Consider the following 16,070-nt stretch of genomic DNA (forward strand, 5'->3'; position numbering starts at 1 on the left):
TGGGATGAGAGATGGGATGTGAGGAGGGACACAACACTTGTTTATGTTGTTTGGTTATTAACCCATCCTTTGACTGCCCATGGCCATGCTTATACCTAGTGCCACCCCCCCCGTTCTCAACCTTTCCCTGCCCAAAACACACACTCCTGGGATCTATTTATGATAGTGGTTTCAGGGGGCGGGGGCCGTGGCCAGCAGCGCAATGAGACAGACGTGAGTCTCTGTCGCTCCGTGACCGCAGCTTACATCCTGGCAAAATCACCTGTTCTAAACCTTCACAGGACCAACAAATACTCCTCCCGTGCGACGGACATCCTGGGGCTTCACCCGACCGAAGAACGATAAGAATCGGCCAGGCGAAAGCAGATTGGGAGCAGGTGAAAGTCAGAGCGGAGACCGATTCAAGCATCCCCAAAATGGTTTCCTAGCCTGCGGGCGGAACACAGAGAGCAGTGTGGCGCTGTAGAGAGGCCCGACACCTGCAGCGAGGAGGGACGGCTGCCATACGATCGATCTGGGCAAGAAATCCCCGGCAGAAGGAAAGAAAGACCAGCGTGCCCCTCTGGCGGATTAGCAGCGGCCACTACCCGTAAGGCAGGACTGGGGCGCCTCGTGGCGGGCACCTCCGAGGGGTGAGCCGGCTCGGGATGAGCCGTGCTGCTGGACGCTGGGAGCGCTCCGGCCCTGTGGCATCCGCGCTGTCCCCGTCCCACTGAAGCTCGCCGAGGGCGGGTGCCGAAGAAGCACGTGGAGCAAGGGTGGACTGACGGGGAAGGAGAGGCGCGGCCATGCTGATTGCCCAGTGAGTGCCCCCTGGGGTGCCCGTGCAACACTCCCTCCCAGTAGCCCACATAATACTAAGAGAGGGTGTGCTGAAGGCCTGCATCGTGTATCACGCGTGGAGCCGGCAAGCTCATTTCCGCCTGCGCCCGGCTCGCTTCCATAAACCGTCCAACCGCACAGCCCCTCAAGCAACGAGGGTGAGTGCGGCCCAGCATGAAAACTGGAAGACCCGTGTGGTAACGCGGCAAAAGCACACATCAGGTTTGGGGACAGAGCCCCTTTATCAACCAGGAGCCCACCTGGGAGGCGCTGCGCAAGCCTCCCTGCCCAACCGGAGCACACACTAGCCTAAGTGGGCGAATGGGGGACCGGCGGTGCACAGCTTACTGAGCTTGCTGTTAGCGAATCCTCTCTACCCAAACAGCTCCACCCGGGGGGAACTAAGTAAACGCAAGGCCACCCGGGCGACAACAGCACTTACGCCACCCTGAATAACAGACGGCTGATCACGCGGAAGGCCAGGAGATCCACGAACCCGGAGCCAAAGGGCTAGCATAATCCAGACCCGTAATCTAACACCACACAGCCCGAAGCGCAGAGGGACACCGCCCCAGGCCCTGACCACGACAGGGAGCGGGCAAGGGCAAAACAGCGGGTACCAGGAGAGACCCAGCATACTGAATGCGACTCCGGATACAACCCTAACCAGCCAAGACACCACAGCAGCACCGCTAGCTACCAAGGGCAGCAGGGCGAAACTGTGCAGCGCACCTTCTGTGCCTGGTGAAGCAGATCGCGGGGTGCCTTGCTGAGGTGCGTGGCCATGGCGAATCCCCCAACAGAACAGGACTACTGCCAGAGGCTCAACGAGGAGGCAGAGCATCAAACGCCAGGAGACCCTGGACCAAATCACACGGTCCCCCATCCTGCAAGATCAGTGAGCACCATACCAAAAGCGCTCCTGCCCAGCGGCGAGACCTGGTAGCAAACATGGGTAAAGACAGATTAAAAAAACCTGCCATACAAAACAGAATAGATCAATACACTGTATCTCTAGCACAATCTCAGGAGTCGCAACCAACGGAACACGTGGAAACAGAGCCAGAACATATGCTCTCTTTGAAGGACGTCATGGCCGCAATAGCGGATTCCCGCACATCGATGGAGTAGAAGATGGATGTGATAAGTCTATATGTCTTTCTCCTCAGGCATGACCTACAAAAATTGACATCACGTACTGGAGAGGCCAAACAAAGCCTCTCAAACGCAGAGGACAGCCTAACAAATGTGCAATAGCAGCTCCAAGGAGTCACAGCCAAGCTCAAGTCCCTGGAAGACAGAATTGAGGAAGGAGAAGGGAGATCCAGGCGCAACAATGTGCGCATACTCGGCATACCCGAAAAACGGGAAGGCCCTTGCATGGAACTCTTTCTCGAACAATGGCTCACAGATCTGTTTTATCCGGACTCCTTCTCTAAGTTTTTCTCCATTGAAAGAGCACACTGTATGCCCACGGGACGGCCAGTACCAGATGCTCCGCCACGAACCGTAATAGCGAGATTTTTAAACTACAGAGACCGAGATGCATTGCTGCAGCGGGCTCGTGCTAAAGGCTCAATCACCTTCAACGGTTCAAAAATTGCCTTTTTCCCTGACCACACACGCGAAGTACAAAAGGCTAGACAATCTTTAGACCAGCTTAAAAGACAACTTCAAACACTAGGAGTAAAATACAGTCTGCATTTCCCTGCGCAGCTCAAGATCTACCATAGAGGAACAACAGTCCACTTCAACGACGCCAAAGAAGCGTGGCGCTGGGCCGAGCAGCATATAGACGGGGACTGGGCGACATCGCGAAGCAACAGGGGCAGAAACCCCGGGCCAACGGTTGCCCAGCGACTGCCCCACTGCGTCCACCAGCACAGGACCCATCAGAAGACATAAGTGGCTGATCCCCACCTTGATCCCTAGCGAAGCCCACGATTGAACTGTGAGTAGAAAGCAGCACTCTATTCGGTCCCGCAGAAGAACCCTGATACCTCACACAGAGCGTGACATGCTTGAGAGGATAGCTCAGCGGCAACGTGCCCGCCTGGGAAGCAAGATGACAAGGAGCAACACAGGTTCGATCCCCGGGACCGCGTTTAGAAACCTCTGGGTATCAAGCGTGTTATAAATAACCTATCATATCATGCTTACACAATGCGGTTACGCAGAGGCCTCCCCACCTTTTCTATTCACCCCCTCTCTTTCCCCACTTGCCCTGTTCTGGCCGTGCTTCTCTCTCTCTTTACAGCACGGAAAGTAGCACCCCCCCAAACCACGCGCTGCAGGGGTAGCTATCTGAGCTATTGTTTAGTTCAGTATATGTAAGTTGTCCGGTTGACAACTGAAAGTTTTGTTGTTCGGGCGACCGATACTTCTAGTTGGGAGGAGTATAGGGTGGGGGTTATGGGTTTGTTTAGTTTAGATTAGAAACGGTTTCATCAAACACAGTACATACCAAAGACAGACAAGAGCGCAGTGACACCCAAACAAAATCTAGTGAAACCTGCCAAGCCACTTCCTCTAGCACACACTTTCCCTGCCACATATGATCATGGCAACACGTAGCCCAGCCTCTAGTACCCCCAGGGTCCTTAAGTTTATGACATGGAATGTCAATGGCCTTGGTAAAAGAGTCAAACGTCGACTTGTCATGCAATACCTAAACAGGCACGCCCCGGATATAGTTTTCTTCTCTGCAACCCACCTGGCAGGTACCAATTGCACCCTATTCAAACGTACCAACTACAGGCTCGCATTGCATGTCGGCTTCACCATGGGATCCTGAGGGGTCATGATACTAGTACACAAGAGGCTTCCCTTCCATCTTAATACCGTCACTCAAGACACGGGCGGTAGATATGTATACACCACAGGCACACTCTGGGAACAATCCATCGCGTTGCTGGCAATCTATGCGCCACCCACCCTGTTATCCCCACTACTCACCAATGACACGTCCAACATTATGGGGCACACGCCACGTCAAGATTAGACTATTTCCTCATTCCGTTAACTGACATACATAGCACACATGAGGCATACCAACTTCCCAGAGGAATCTCTGTCTCTGATCACTCCCCGCTGATACTAGCGCTCAACACATCCAGGCCAACCCCCCCCTGATACTGAGTGCTATGGCTGGACTCCAATCCGCAAATAACAAGGGGGGTCCTGGGAGACTCTCTGCCAGACATGAGTCCTGGTTACAAGAGCCTTACCCAGAGTCTTTAGCTCACTATCTTTCACAGAGAAGAAATATCCTAAACAAATCAGTCTTTGTCCTGCCCTGGGGCAGTCCAGCACCGAAATGCTAGGCAATTCTCCTCTGAACAAGAGTACCAACAGCAACCCCAGACACGTGTTTCGGTCTGGTTGAACCTCATCAGTAGGGTAGGCTCCGGCAAGGCTCCGAATGCAAACGGTTTCCCGGTTGAACTGTAGCGTAAGGTTGGAACTAATGTAATTGCCCCTCACCTATTACGTATGTACCATCACGCAAAGAACAAGGGCACTCTGTCTCTGGACCTTAGATAAGCCACAATAACGTTAATAACCAAAGCAGATAAACCCCAGAACTCTGTAGCTCATACAGGCCTATTTCACTTATTAACAGCAAGACTAAAATACTAGCTACGGTGCTGGTGGACCAGCTACAGCAGGTCATCCCTTCATTGGTCCACCCGGATCAATGCGGCTTCATGCCCCAGAGATCAACCCATATGAATATATATATAGGTTACACCCAGCCCTGGAAAGGGCAGACAAGCTCCGGGGCCCGCACGCTCTATTGGCAATTGATTTTGAAAAGGCCTTCCACTCGGTGCGCTGGGAAGCAATCTGGGAAATAATGGCCCGCATGGGATTCGGCCGAGGCTTCATGAGCTGGGTTCAGTTACTATACAGCAGTCCTCGGTCCAGAACCAAAGTAAATGGCTGGCAATCAGATCCCTTTCCGTTGGGCAGAGACACGAGGCAGGGCTTCCCTCTGACCGCCATGATTTTTGCAATCGCCATAGAACCTCTAGCTATACTCCTGCGAAATACCCCACTCTGGGAGGGCTTCCAATGGTCAGACACATGGGAGGACAAGGTCTCACTCTATGCGGATGACCTGCTAATTTATTTGAAAGACCCGAGTAACTCCTTTCATAGAGTCATACACATGCTAAAAAAGTATGAGGCCTTTTGCGGGCTTCGCGCAAACTGGTCCAAATCAACGCTATTTCCCGTGGGGTACATAAGTGCCCCGTCACCAACAAACTGTCCCTTCCGCATTGTACCTGAACAATTCAAATATCTCGGGATACAAATCACAAAAAACCTCACAGATTACATACCCAAAAACCTATATCCCATCGCGACCAGGTTGGCAGAAGACACCCGCCACTGGATCTCCCTGCCACTGACACTGCTGGGTAAAGCGGCCCTGTTCAAAATGATCGCCCTCCCCAGATTTCTCTACATCCCACAAAACGCACCACTCCACATCCCAAAGCACAAATTTCTTAAAATTGATCGTACAATCCGGAAACTACTGTGGTGTGGGGGTCACCCACGGATAGCGCTCTCTACACTGCAGGGGTCCGTCTGGATTCCGTAGGATTACCTAGGCTACAAACATACTACTGGGCGGGGCAGATGGCGGTAGTGAATGACATGCTCCACGGGGATGCAAAACTGCCACACATTAGAGGAATCAACGCTGATAGCACGATATCCTCCCTGGAACTTCTGTATCGCAGCCTGGATAACGCGATGCCCCCCTCGATGGCGACACAAATCACTAGGATCTGGGCAGAAACACACCAGTTCATGGGGTGGGACTTGAAACTGACACCGGCACAACCCCTCTGAAATAATAGACTCCTCTCAGAAGTTAGCAAACTGCCTAAATGGCCTGTCTGGAACCAGCAAGGGCTATTAAAGATCGGGGATATGGTACGGGAGAACAGGAAAGTCCCATTTGAGATACTACAGGCTGACCTCTCCCTTCCGCACACGGAAGTATATCATTGCACCCAAATGAAACACGCACTGAAATCCAATCCACAGAACCTGATAGATTTGCCAGAATACACCCCGATGGAACGCAACATTCTTCACCTCCACCATGTACAATGCAATCCCATCCTTTGCCGCACTGGAACTAGCCAGCCTCAAGGCCAAATGGGAGAGGGATGTAGGGACACTACAACCAGAGGACTGCATGGAGGCGCTAATGTATCCCCGTGAAGTAACCATATCGTCAAGGCTCAGACTGGTTCAATTGAAAATCCTACACTGCACATACTACCCAAGAATAGCTCTGTTTCGGTGGGGAAGAGCTTCAGACCCGCGATGCCTACGGTGCAAAAGGGAAGAAGAGACCTTTTTTATATCATATGGGAATGTGACAACGTACAACAGCTCGGGCGGAAATGCTGTGATAAAATGACAAGAGTCATGGGCAAACCAGTTCCGAGGGAACCAAAACATTTGCTGCTAGGTCTTTACGATGAAAGTGACTTGTCTCGATATGAGAAGTTGCTCTGGTCGACAGCGGTGGCTGTACTTAGAAGGAACATTGCTCAACTGTGGGTATCAGAGCGGACTCCAAGCTATGAACAGTGGGTTGCGGATGTTGACGCATGTACAGCCATGGAGCACAGAGTATACGCAGCGAGAGGGTGTCCGCAAAAGGCGTACAAAATATGGCAAAGTTGGGACGAGGCCTGTTGAGTCAACCAAGGAGCAACAGAGGCTTTGGTACTCCAGGTGGCTGCGCAAACTCACTCAGAAATGCTAGATGTGTGCTGAATCGCCCACAAGAACCTTTATTTTGTGCTTGAGGATCCCGGGGGTTTTGCCCCCCCCCCTTGTTTTTTCTTTGTTGTCCCTCTATCTTTTCCCCAAAGTGAATGCATGTATGAAAAATCAATAAAAATTGTTTGTTTTAAAAAAAAAGGTAGTGTTTTCACGCAGTAATATCAAACTTTGAAATAAAACTGGCCGGCACGTCAAGCACAAAGCAGTTTTCTCAGAGTTAAGTGCTTTGTTGGAGCTGTAAATATGCTACTGGAGTAATAAAAATGCCTTACGGAAGTGTGCCTTCAGCCACCTGATATGCATGTAATTCACTGAAGGCTCTTAAAACGAGCATTGACAAAGCCAGCAGTTTAGATAGGCACTGTTATATTCCCAGGCAACGCCACCCTTTTGCAGATGCTGACATTAGTGGCCAGTTAGTATTATTACTGCAGTGCCTGGCAAATGCATACACAATGGTCCAAGCCGCTGGCATTGCCAATGCTGGTATATCCCAACTGCGGCCTGCCCCTGAGACATATCTGGACGACCAGGGCGTTGTTGTGAAGTGTCCCGCCTGCTCTTCCCGTAGTCCTCTTGAACAGCGTATAATTTATTTTTCACACTCTGTTTCCAGTGGTGTTTGACTAATGGGCAGCATTTAATTCAGAGCTGTGGCAAACATCATGTGTAGGAGTGTTCTAACCTCTGAAATTTATTGGGTCAAGTGCTAATACAGATTGTATTTTGTGGAAATTATATGCACGCTTTACAAAAAAAATGCATGCTATGTCAAATGGTGACTTACAAGCACATAGCTCTCAACCATTTATGTTGCAAAGGCGGGTGAAAACACCCGATTTTATTTTTGGCGGGTGAGAGGCCCATTCAAATGAATGGGCGTGCAGGAGACTTGGCGGGTGAGTCAGCTGTTTACAAGGCGGGTGACACCCGCCAAAAGCGTGTGAGTTGAGAGCTATGCAAGCAGACGGGTTAATCACACAGGCTTTTCTGAACATGGTCTACTTTTTCAACTTAGTAAGAGCTTTAGGATGGTTTAATGCGATCTCAAGATTTGCACTGTCGGGTGAAAAATGATCACTCATCCTAGTTTTTAGGTCTATCATGTTGCATTCTGGTACTTATAGTCTAGCACTTCTAATGTGAAAAGTAATGCAAAATGGCATGCCAGTGTTTGCAGAGAACTGCTTAAGAGCTGTTTCTGCATATTTTTAATATTCAAGAGTGTGAATAATGTAGTAGCTCCAGATGACAAATGGAGGAGGCAGCGATTGATTTGCTTTCCTAGCTTTGGTGCCTTTGGAATTCTGATATTGCTCAGATTACTTTGCATGTAGATTACTGTTGTGCAACAAAAGGGGAAAACATGACCTCTTCCAATCGAAATGGCTCATCCCATATATGTAGATTGGCAGAGATCCTTGTGCAAGTTGCATGTATGTTAGAATTCAAGGAGGGTCATCTTTGCACTTTTGTGATATTAACGCATATTGTGCAGTATGCTCCTTTGGCCACATTAAAAAGATGCATTTGATTTAACTAAGCACTTTAAGGTTTACAAGTTGGTGCAATTCATGATCATTTTTAAAGAATGAGTTCAGTTTGTGAACTGCAGTAAAAAAGGTCACTCCCCTAGTGAAAATCAACAGCCAGCACCCAGGCACCCACGTATAGAAATGTCAAATGGTTCAATCAGTTTGATCGCATGAGATTGTAATGCCTATGAAAAAGTAATTTCCTTGCCCGAGGACGGCTTTTTCACAATGTGTGCCATCGTGTGTGAAGCAGAACAGCCTTTGCAGTGATACGCAGAAAGGACACAAACACCTCAGATACTGCTGTATCACGTCATGCTTTGCTCCTGATAACCTGGTGTCCTCTGCACTACGTACACAGGTCTGAGAGAGACACACCAGGCCAGTCACAGGAGTCCAGGTTCCACAAACCATCAATCAAAAGATTTTACTTAAGTTGACAGACCAGCCACAAGACACTCGCATACAGACATATCTATTTCACTGCGATCAGCAGCTGTGTGTCCTGGACTGGGCTCTGAAGCAGCCATAAACCTGCCACTATTAATCAGTAGGAGGAGACCCTCAACTCGATAGGCGGTAGGACTGCAAAAAAAGCAGTAGCCTACCACCTAAATCCATAGGGTTGGCAACTATGCTGCTGTCAAACATTCATCCGACATCTGCCACCTCCTCGAAGACCTTGACCTGGATGACCTCGCTCTCACCGAGACATGGTTCATGGCCAGCACTGTTACAAGTTTTGACTCTCCTCCCTGGGGGCTACAAGATCCTCCCAGGTCCCACAACCAACCGGCCCGGAGGTACCACCCTTATTATCCAACTAAATTATGAGCAAAACCTGATTTATTAGCCAACTTAGTTATGAGCTCAATCCGATTATCCAGCTACATTTTGCACATTTATAAAAGTTATACTGGAGGAAATGTGTATTGACTGTTGCATGGCACCCCTCCTGGGAGCATGGTAGCTCTCAGGATGTTGTAATGGGTCACGTGGCAGTAGCCACGTGACCAACTTAATAAAAGATACGAGCCGCTTCCGGCTCGGCAGTCACTCCGAACCTGACTCCGGTGTCGTTCATTATAGTGGGCAACGCCGATCTCGACTGAAGCCTGGCCATGTGACCATGGCTGGGGGTTGCAACCCCAGCTTGGGTTCCCCCAGAGCCGGGGCTGCCGTGTGCTGGGTGATCCCAGCAATGTGGGTAACTCAAGTGATCCGGAGCTGGGGGGGACCCCCACTTATCTTCCTGCGGCGTGATCGCTGCACTGTGGGACAATGTCGGGTGCTCCCGACATGCCGATGGGGGCTGCCCGGTGGTCCAGGGCAGGCCCCCAACAATGGCGACGAGGGCTGGAGCCCCCATGTGCGTGGCGGCGTTGGCCGCTGTTGGTGTGGTGGTGGCTCCGCGGGTGGCCCAGGGCCCCGTGTTCATGGACACGGCCCGTCTGGTACCCGCATGGGAGTCGTATTGTAAAGGGCCGGTGCGGCTGTGCTGGCCAGGAGGTGGGCGGTGCCTGGACCAGGATGAGCGAGGCGGCATCGGCCATGTGTGCTGCTGCGCTCCTCCCCCACAATGGGAGTGGCCTCTGCCGCAACGTGAAGGAGACGGTGGTGGCGGCGGTGGCTGCCGCCATACAAGAAGAGGTGCGGCGTTGGCCGCGTGAGGAGGAAGTCTACCCCCACCACAAGGAGGGAGGGGGCTGTTCCTCCCCCATTTCCCCGTGGGGAGGAGGAACGCTTGTGGCATCGGCCGCGGAGGGGAAACTAGGGGCATGGCCCAAACATACCGGACCGCGGCAGGAAAAAAAATGTGCGGAATGCCGCACAGCAGAGGCGGCCCCTGGTGACAAGCGGCGTGTACCACACCTCTGAAGAGGTGGAGAGGCCGCCAAACAGCTGAGGTGGCCCCCACGGGAGGCAGGCCCAAGGTCAACTGGGCCCGCGCAAAAGAAAAAGAGGCAACGGTGCCCGCGACAGGCCTGACATGAACAATGGGAGGGGGTGTGGCCTTCCAATACCTGTGCCCGGCGGTGACCCATGAAAGAATCTTGCCCGAAATGACGACAAGGACTGCAGCGGCACATGGAACAACACAGTTTTGAGTGTTTCGGCCGCAGTAAGAGGGAGAGGCTGATGAATACCCGGGCCTGCCAGGGTGAAATTATCAATGGAGAGCAGGACAGAAAGGGAGGAGCCATACAGTACCCCGGCACGCAGGAGAGCACAACAAAGGACTCCAGCCATGGTAAAAGGGGGGCGTGGCCATCAATCACCTAGGGTCACGGGGGGCAATCAGAGGTAACCGCAGTGCTATGAAATCAGTCCATGGTCCCAAGAGAGACCAGGAGGAGGAGAACATCTTTTTTGTCTCGAGCGTGGAAATCCTGAAAAGAAAGAGTCGGAGGCAGCTGAGATGTGTGGTAGAGGTCAACCACTCCCCAGTCCCGGTGCTCGTGGATACGGGGGCCTCAGTCAATGTAATGGCCAGAGGACATTATGACGCTCTTAAACCCCTCCCAGGTCTGGTCACACCGAAGGCTCGCATATTTGCGTTCGGACGTCTGGAACCGATACCACTAGATGGTGCCTTTATAGCCAGTGTTGAACATGACGGCTCACAGATCAAGGCTCGCTTCTATGTAACTCCTGTGAGCAACAACACCCTGCTCAGCTGTGCAGCTGCCGAGGCCCTGGGAATTGTCAGTTTCGCCTATTCAGTCTACATTGAGGACATTAATGATCTCCTAGACAAGCATGCAACACTCTTCAGTGGGATCGGAAAGATGACCGGTGAACCGGTTCGGCTTCACATTGATGAGTCGGTGCAACCTATTGCCCTGAAACACCGCAGGGTACCATTTCATCTAAGGGAGCAGGTGGACAAAGAGCTGGACAGTTTAGTAAACCTGGATATCATCGAAAAGGTGGAAGGCCCGACCCCCTGGGTGTCTCCGATCGTGGTGGCCAGAAAACCTAAGCAACCTGATTCGGTCCGCCTCTGTGTGGACATGAGGCTCCCTAACAAGGCAATAAAGAGGGAGCGGCATCTCACACCCACGATCAACGACATAATTGCTGAAGTACAAGGGGCTCGGTTCTTTTCTAAACTGGACCTCTGAGCAGGTTATCACCAGGTCGTTCTCCACCCTGAATCCAGGTACATAACGACATTTACCACCCACCGGGGATTGTACCGATATAAGAGGTTGAGCTTTGGAGTGTCATCTGCCGCCGAGGTGTTCCAGAACATCATTAGGGGTGCCCTAGCAGATCTGGAGGGCGTCCTCAACATCAGCGATGACATTCTGGTGTTCGCAAAAACAGAGGTGGACCATATGAGGAGGCTAGGAAAGACTCTGGAACGGCTCCAGTCACTGGGCCTTACCATTCATAAGGAAAAATGCGAATTCATGCGCACCTCCATTGAATTCTTCGGTTTTGTGTTCAAGGAGGGAGGGGTGTCGCCCGACCCAAGAAAGGTCCAGGACATCAAATCGGCGCAACCTCCCGAATCTGTGTCTGATTTGAGGAGCTTCCTGGGGATGGTGACCTACTGTGGGCGGTTCATCCAAAACCTCGCCTCAATATCTGAACCACTCCGGGCATTGACGAAGAAGGAGTCAACGTGGCACTGGGGCCCACTTGAGCAGGCCGCTTTCGAGGACATTAAGGCTGCCCTCACAACGGAAGATACCATGGCATTCTTCGATCCCGCCCTGGAATCAGAGATCGTTGTTGATGCAAGCCCGTTTGGCCTGGGGGCCGTGCTAACTCAAGTGGATCGCAACGGGAGAGTCCGCCCCGTGGCATACGCCAGCAAGGCACTCTCAGAGACTGAACAGAGGTACTCCCAGATTGAGCGGGAGGCACTCGCAGTGCTGTGGGGCTGCAGACATTTTCGACTCTATGTCTTGGGTCGTCCGGTGACGGTGATAACCGATCACAAACCGTTGCTTCCAATCCTGGTCAAGTGTTTTCAGATATTGAGGCACTCGATGCAACACAGCTCCTGGAAGTCCATCCTCGATGCTGTGGCCGGGCGAACACAAGAGGCCAGAACAACACTTGAACAGCTGTGGAAAGTGAAGGACGAGTTGTCGTTTTCGGAGTCGGGCTTGCTGCTCCGGGGTGACCGGATTGTCGTCCCACTTTCAAAAGTGAAGGAGGTCATCACTTTGGCCCACCACGGACATCAAGGCGCAGCCAAGACCAAGGTGCGGCTCCGGTTGAAGGTCTGGTTTCCTGAACTAGAGAAGAGGGTTGATGACTTTGTAGCGGCATGCGTGTGGTGTCAGGCAGCCTCTCCTCTGCAGCGGGAGCCGGCGATAGAAGCGATGCCCCGAGGCACACGGCCTTGGGAGGTCGTCCACGCAGACTTTGGCTCGACGTCGGTGGGCACCCACTTCCTGGTAATTGTCGATGAGCACTCTAGATATCCAGAGGTGGAGTTTGTCGAATCTGTGGCGTTTGAGCATGTGGTGGTGGCAGTGGAGAAGATCTTTGCAGCCCACGGATTTCCCCACACTCTGTGCTCAGACAATGGGGCTCCTTTCCAAAGTGAGCGGTTCTCCGAGCTCATGGATAGCTGCGGGGTGCAGCACAGGAAGGTGTCACCGCTGTGGCCCCGAGCCAATGGCGATGCGGAGAGACTAATGCGGACTCTCAACAAGACATTCCGAATCGCTCAGGGACAGGGTCAGCCCCTCCAACGGGCCCTGTATCAATTCCTGCGGGTGTATCGCACCACCCCGCATGCCTCCACTGGAGTGGCTCCCGCAGAAGCGCTATTCAAGAGATGCCCCCGGGGCCTACTACCCGAGGTCGGGGAGGAGCCTGGAGTGATTGATAACCAGCGGGTTGAAGCGGAAAGGCGAGTGAGAATTGACCAAGAGAACCTGCAAAGGTGTCTCCGGCCTCAACGGCTTGAGCCGGGAGACGAAGTTCTCATCCGCAACCGACACCCCCATGGGAAACTCTCACTCCCCTATGAACCCGAGCCATTGGATGTTGTGGCGGTCAAGGGATCCATGGTGACGGCCTCGGATGGGCGATCTGCTGTCACCCGGAATGTGAGCTTCTTCAAGAAGCTGGGTGATCCATGGACTGAAACTCCACCTGAACCTGACCCACCAGAGGAACCCGATGACGGAGATCTCCGTGAGGATGTCCCAGACTCCCCAATCCGGGGAGCCGAGGCTGAAGGACATCACGGGCCGGAGGTAGGCAGGAGGTACCCTCAGAGGGCTGGGCGAGGGAAACCTGCTTACCTCAGTGAGTATGTTCTTGGACAATTAGCTAGTAAACTGTGATGAAGGGATCTGGGTGGTTGACAATAAAGGGGTTTTGGGTGTGCAGTAGTAATTGTAGTGTGGGTGTGTGTTAGAAGTTATTAAAGTTAAAATTGCAGTTGTTGTGGTTCCTCCCGAAAAAGGAGGAGTGTGGCGCTGCCCGTAATGACGGGCCTACACGGCGGCGCGACGTTGCACGCCGCCGCCCTGAATATAAATAAAGGGGCGTTCCCCGGCCGCGAACAGAGCGACCGGGAAGCCAGAACCGAAAGGCTGTGTCAGTGTGTGTCCTTTCGGGTGGGGGCTTGCGGGCACGCTGTGGGGGCTCAGGACCGCCCCCCAACACCATGTATTTATATTTTATTGTCCTACTGTTATGTGTTGTTTATATTGCTTGTATAAAAAGTCTTATTGACTATAATATACTAATAAAACAAACAATAAATATATATACCGCGCCTCGATGCCTCTGTGCTGTAGCGTGCTCCACAGATACACATAAATAAATAAATATAGGAGGGCTGATGTATTCGACAGGAGCAGCGATTGCGCATGGGCGCAGGTGTGGTACTTATTGTTCTGACTGTTTACTGGTTGTGCTCGTCCTGCCATTACTGCCCCGGAAGTGTTTCCCGCTTTTCTATCCGTACCCAATAAGAGCAGTGATAGAGGCAGCCAAGATAGTCCGCTTAGAGCGACGGTGGTGACAGCCAATAGAGCGATGACTGTCAGAGCAGAGCGGGGATAGAGGCAGCCAATGGGACGCTGACTGTCAGAGCGGGGATAGAGGCAGCCAATGGGGCGCTGACTGTCAGAGCAGAGCGGGGATAGAGGCAGCCAATGGGGCGCTGACTGTCAGAGCGGGGATAGAGGCAGCCAATGGGGCGCTGACTGTCAGAGCAGAGCGGGGATAGAGGCAGCCAATGGGGCGCTGACTGTCAGAGCAGAGCGGGGGGCGCCGAGAGAGCGGAAGTGGCGGAGTAATCGGCTCAGAGTGGGAGCGCAGAGAGACGGGCTTCGTTCCGAGCTCTGTCACGAGGCTACCGGGCGCTACGGGACCATGGCCACCCTGGACGACAAGCTGCTGGGCGAGAAGTCGCAGTACTACTACAGCAGCAGCGAGGACGAGGGCAGCAGCGACAGGGAGGAGGAGGAGGAGGCGCCCGCCGGGGCCCAGGAGGCCCTGCAAGCCCCGGAGGCCCCCGAGCCCAGCCGCGACGGCCTCTCCGTCAACACGGGCCCCAAGGGCGTGATGCAGGACTGGCGGCGCTTCAAGCAGCTGCAGGCGGAGCAGCGGGCGGCGCAGCGCCTGGAGCTGGAGCAGCTGGTCAAGCGCCTGTCCATGACGTGCCGCTCGCAGCTGGACGAGGAGCGGGACCGGGAGCGGGGGGAGGGCCGGGCGGCGGCGGCGGGGGAGGCTGGCGAGGAGGAGGAGCAGGACTTCCTGGAGCGCTACCGCCGCCAGCGCATGGAGGAGATGCGCCGCCAGCAGCAGCAGCGGGGCCGCGGCGGGCGGCGCTTCGGGCAGCTCCTGGAGCTGGACAGCGGCCAGGCCTACCTGGACGCCGTGGACGGCGAGGCCGCGCACACGCTGGTGCTCGTGCACATCTACGAGGAGGGCGTGCGCGGCGCCGAGGCGCTGCAGGGCTGCCTGGCCTGCCTGGCCGCCGAGTACCCGGCCCTCAAGGTCTGCCAGGTGCGCAGCGCCCTGCTGGGCACCAGCGCCCGCTTCACCGGCGCCGCGCTGCCCGCCCTGCTGGCCTACCGCGCCCGCCAGCTGGTGGGCAACTTCCTGCGCCTCACCGACCAGCTGGGCGAGGACTTCTATGCGCTGGACCTGGAGGCCTTCCTGCAGGAGTGCGGGCTGCTGCCCGACAAGGAGCCGCCCGGGCCGGGGGGCCTGGGCGAGGCGGCCGCGGGGTGCGGCGGCGAGGACAGCGACCTGGACATCGACTGAGGGGGCGGGGGCGGCCTGACACCCCCCGCACCCCTCCAAGGACCTGGATATAGACTGAGGGGGCGTAGAGGCGGCCACCCCCCCCCACATGGTGCTCTTCCCTCACACAGGCGCCCCCTGCTCCAGACCGGTGCCCACATGCCGGCAGAGTGCAGCATCCACCTAGACCAGCCCGTGGCAGCGAGGCCGGCCTTCTACACTGTGCACCGGAGGCGACACCCAGAGAGGGCATGTGGACGCCACGGGAGACGTTCCGCCTGTGACAGCACGCCCCACCCTTACTTCCATGGCTTAATCCTAGTCCATTTTTATGTATTTATATTTATTATTCCTCATTTGTTTTTACATTTTTAAAGATTGTACACCTTTATAGCAAAATCATGTATGTGTAATGGTGGCAGGAGCGTCAATTAAATGATTTCAATAAATGCCACCAATGCAATAATGAGAATAATCTGCTGGGTATGATGCTGGCAACTAGTCCCGTGTTCTTCACAGGGACAAGTACTAAAAGGCGATCTATAAAATGCTGGTCCCTCTTCTTGGATTGCTGTATACTCCCATATACGTATGCTCTCTGGGCAGGTGTGGCTCACCCACGGAAGCTTCCAAGCAGTGTGTTCAGCGTTAAAATAAAAGTCCACAGAG

The 16,070-nt window shown here is 53.7% G+C and overlaps 1 protein-coding gene across 1 annotated transcript; it reads left to right on the plus strand.

Annotated features, from left to right (window-relative positions):
* Positions 1-14,384: 14,384 nt before the first annotated feature.
* Positions 14,385-15,867, plus strand: PDCL (phosducin like). The gene has a single exon (XM_069632522.1). It carries the CDS (start codon positions 14,526-14,528, stop codon positions 15,420-15,422), a length of 897 nt encoding a protein of 298 aa, XP_069488623.1. The 5' UTR covers positions 14,385-14,525; the 3' UTR covers positions 15,423-15,867.
* Positions 15,868-16,070: the final 203 nt, after the last annotated feature.

The sequence above is a fragment of the Ambystoma mexicanum genome, chromosome 6q, assembly GCF_040938575.1.
Source record: "Ambystoma mexicanum isolate Mex_15411 chromosome 6q, UKY_AmexF1_1, whole genome shotgun sequence".
In the NCBI taxonomy this organism is placed as follows: Eukaryota; Metazoa; Chordata; class Amphibia; order Caudata; family Ambystomatidae; genus Ambystoma; species Ambystoma mexicanum.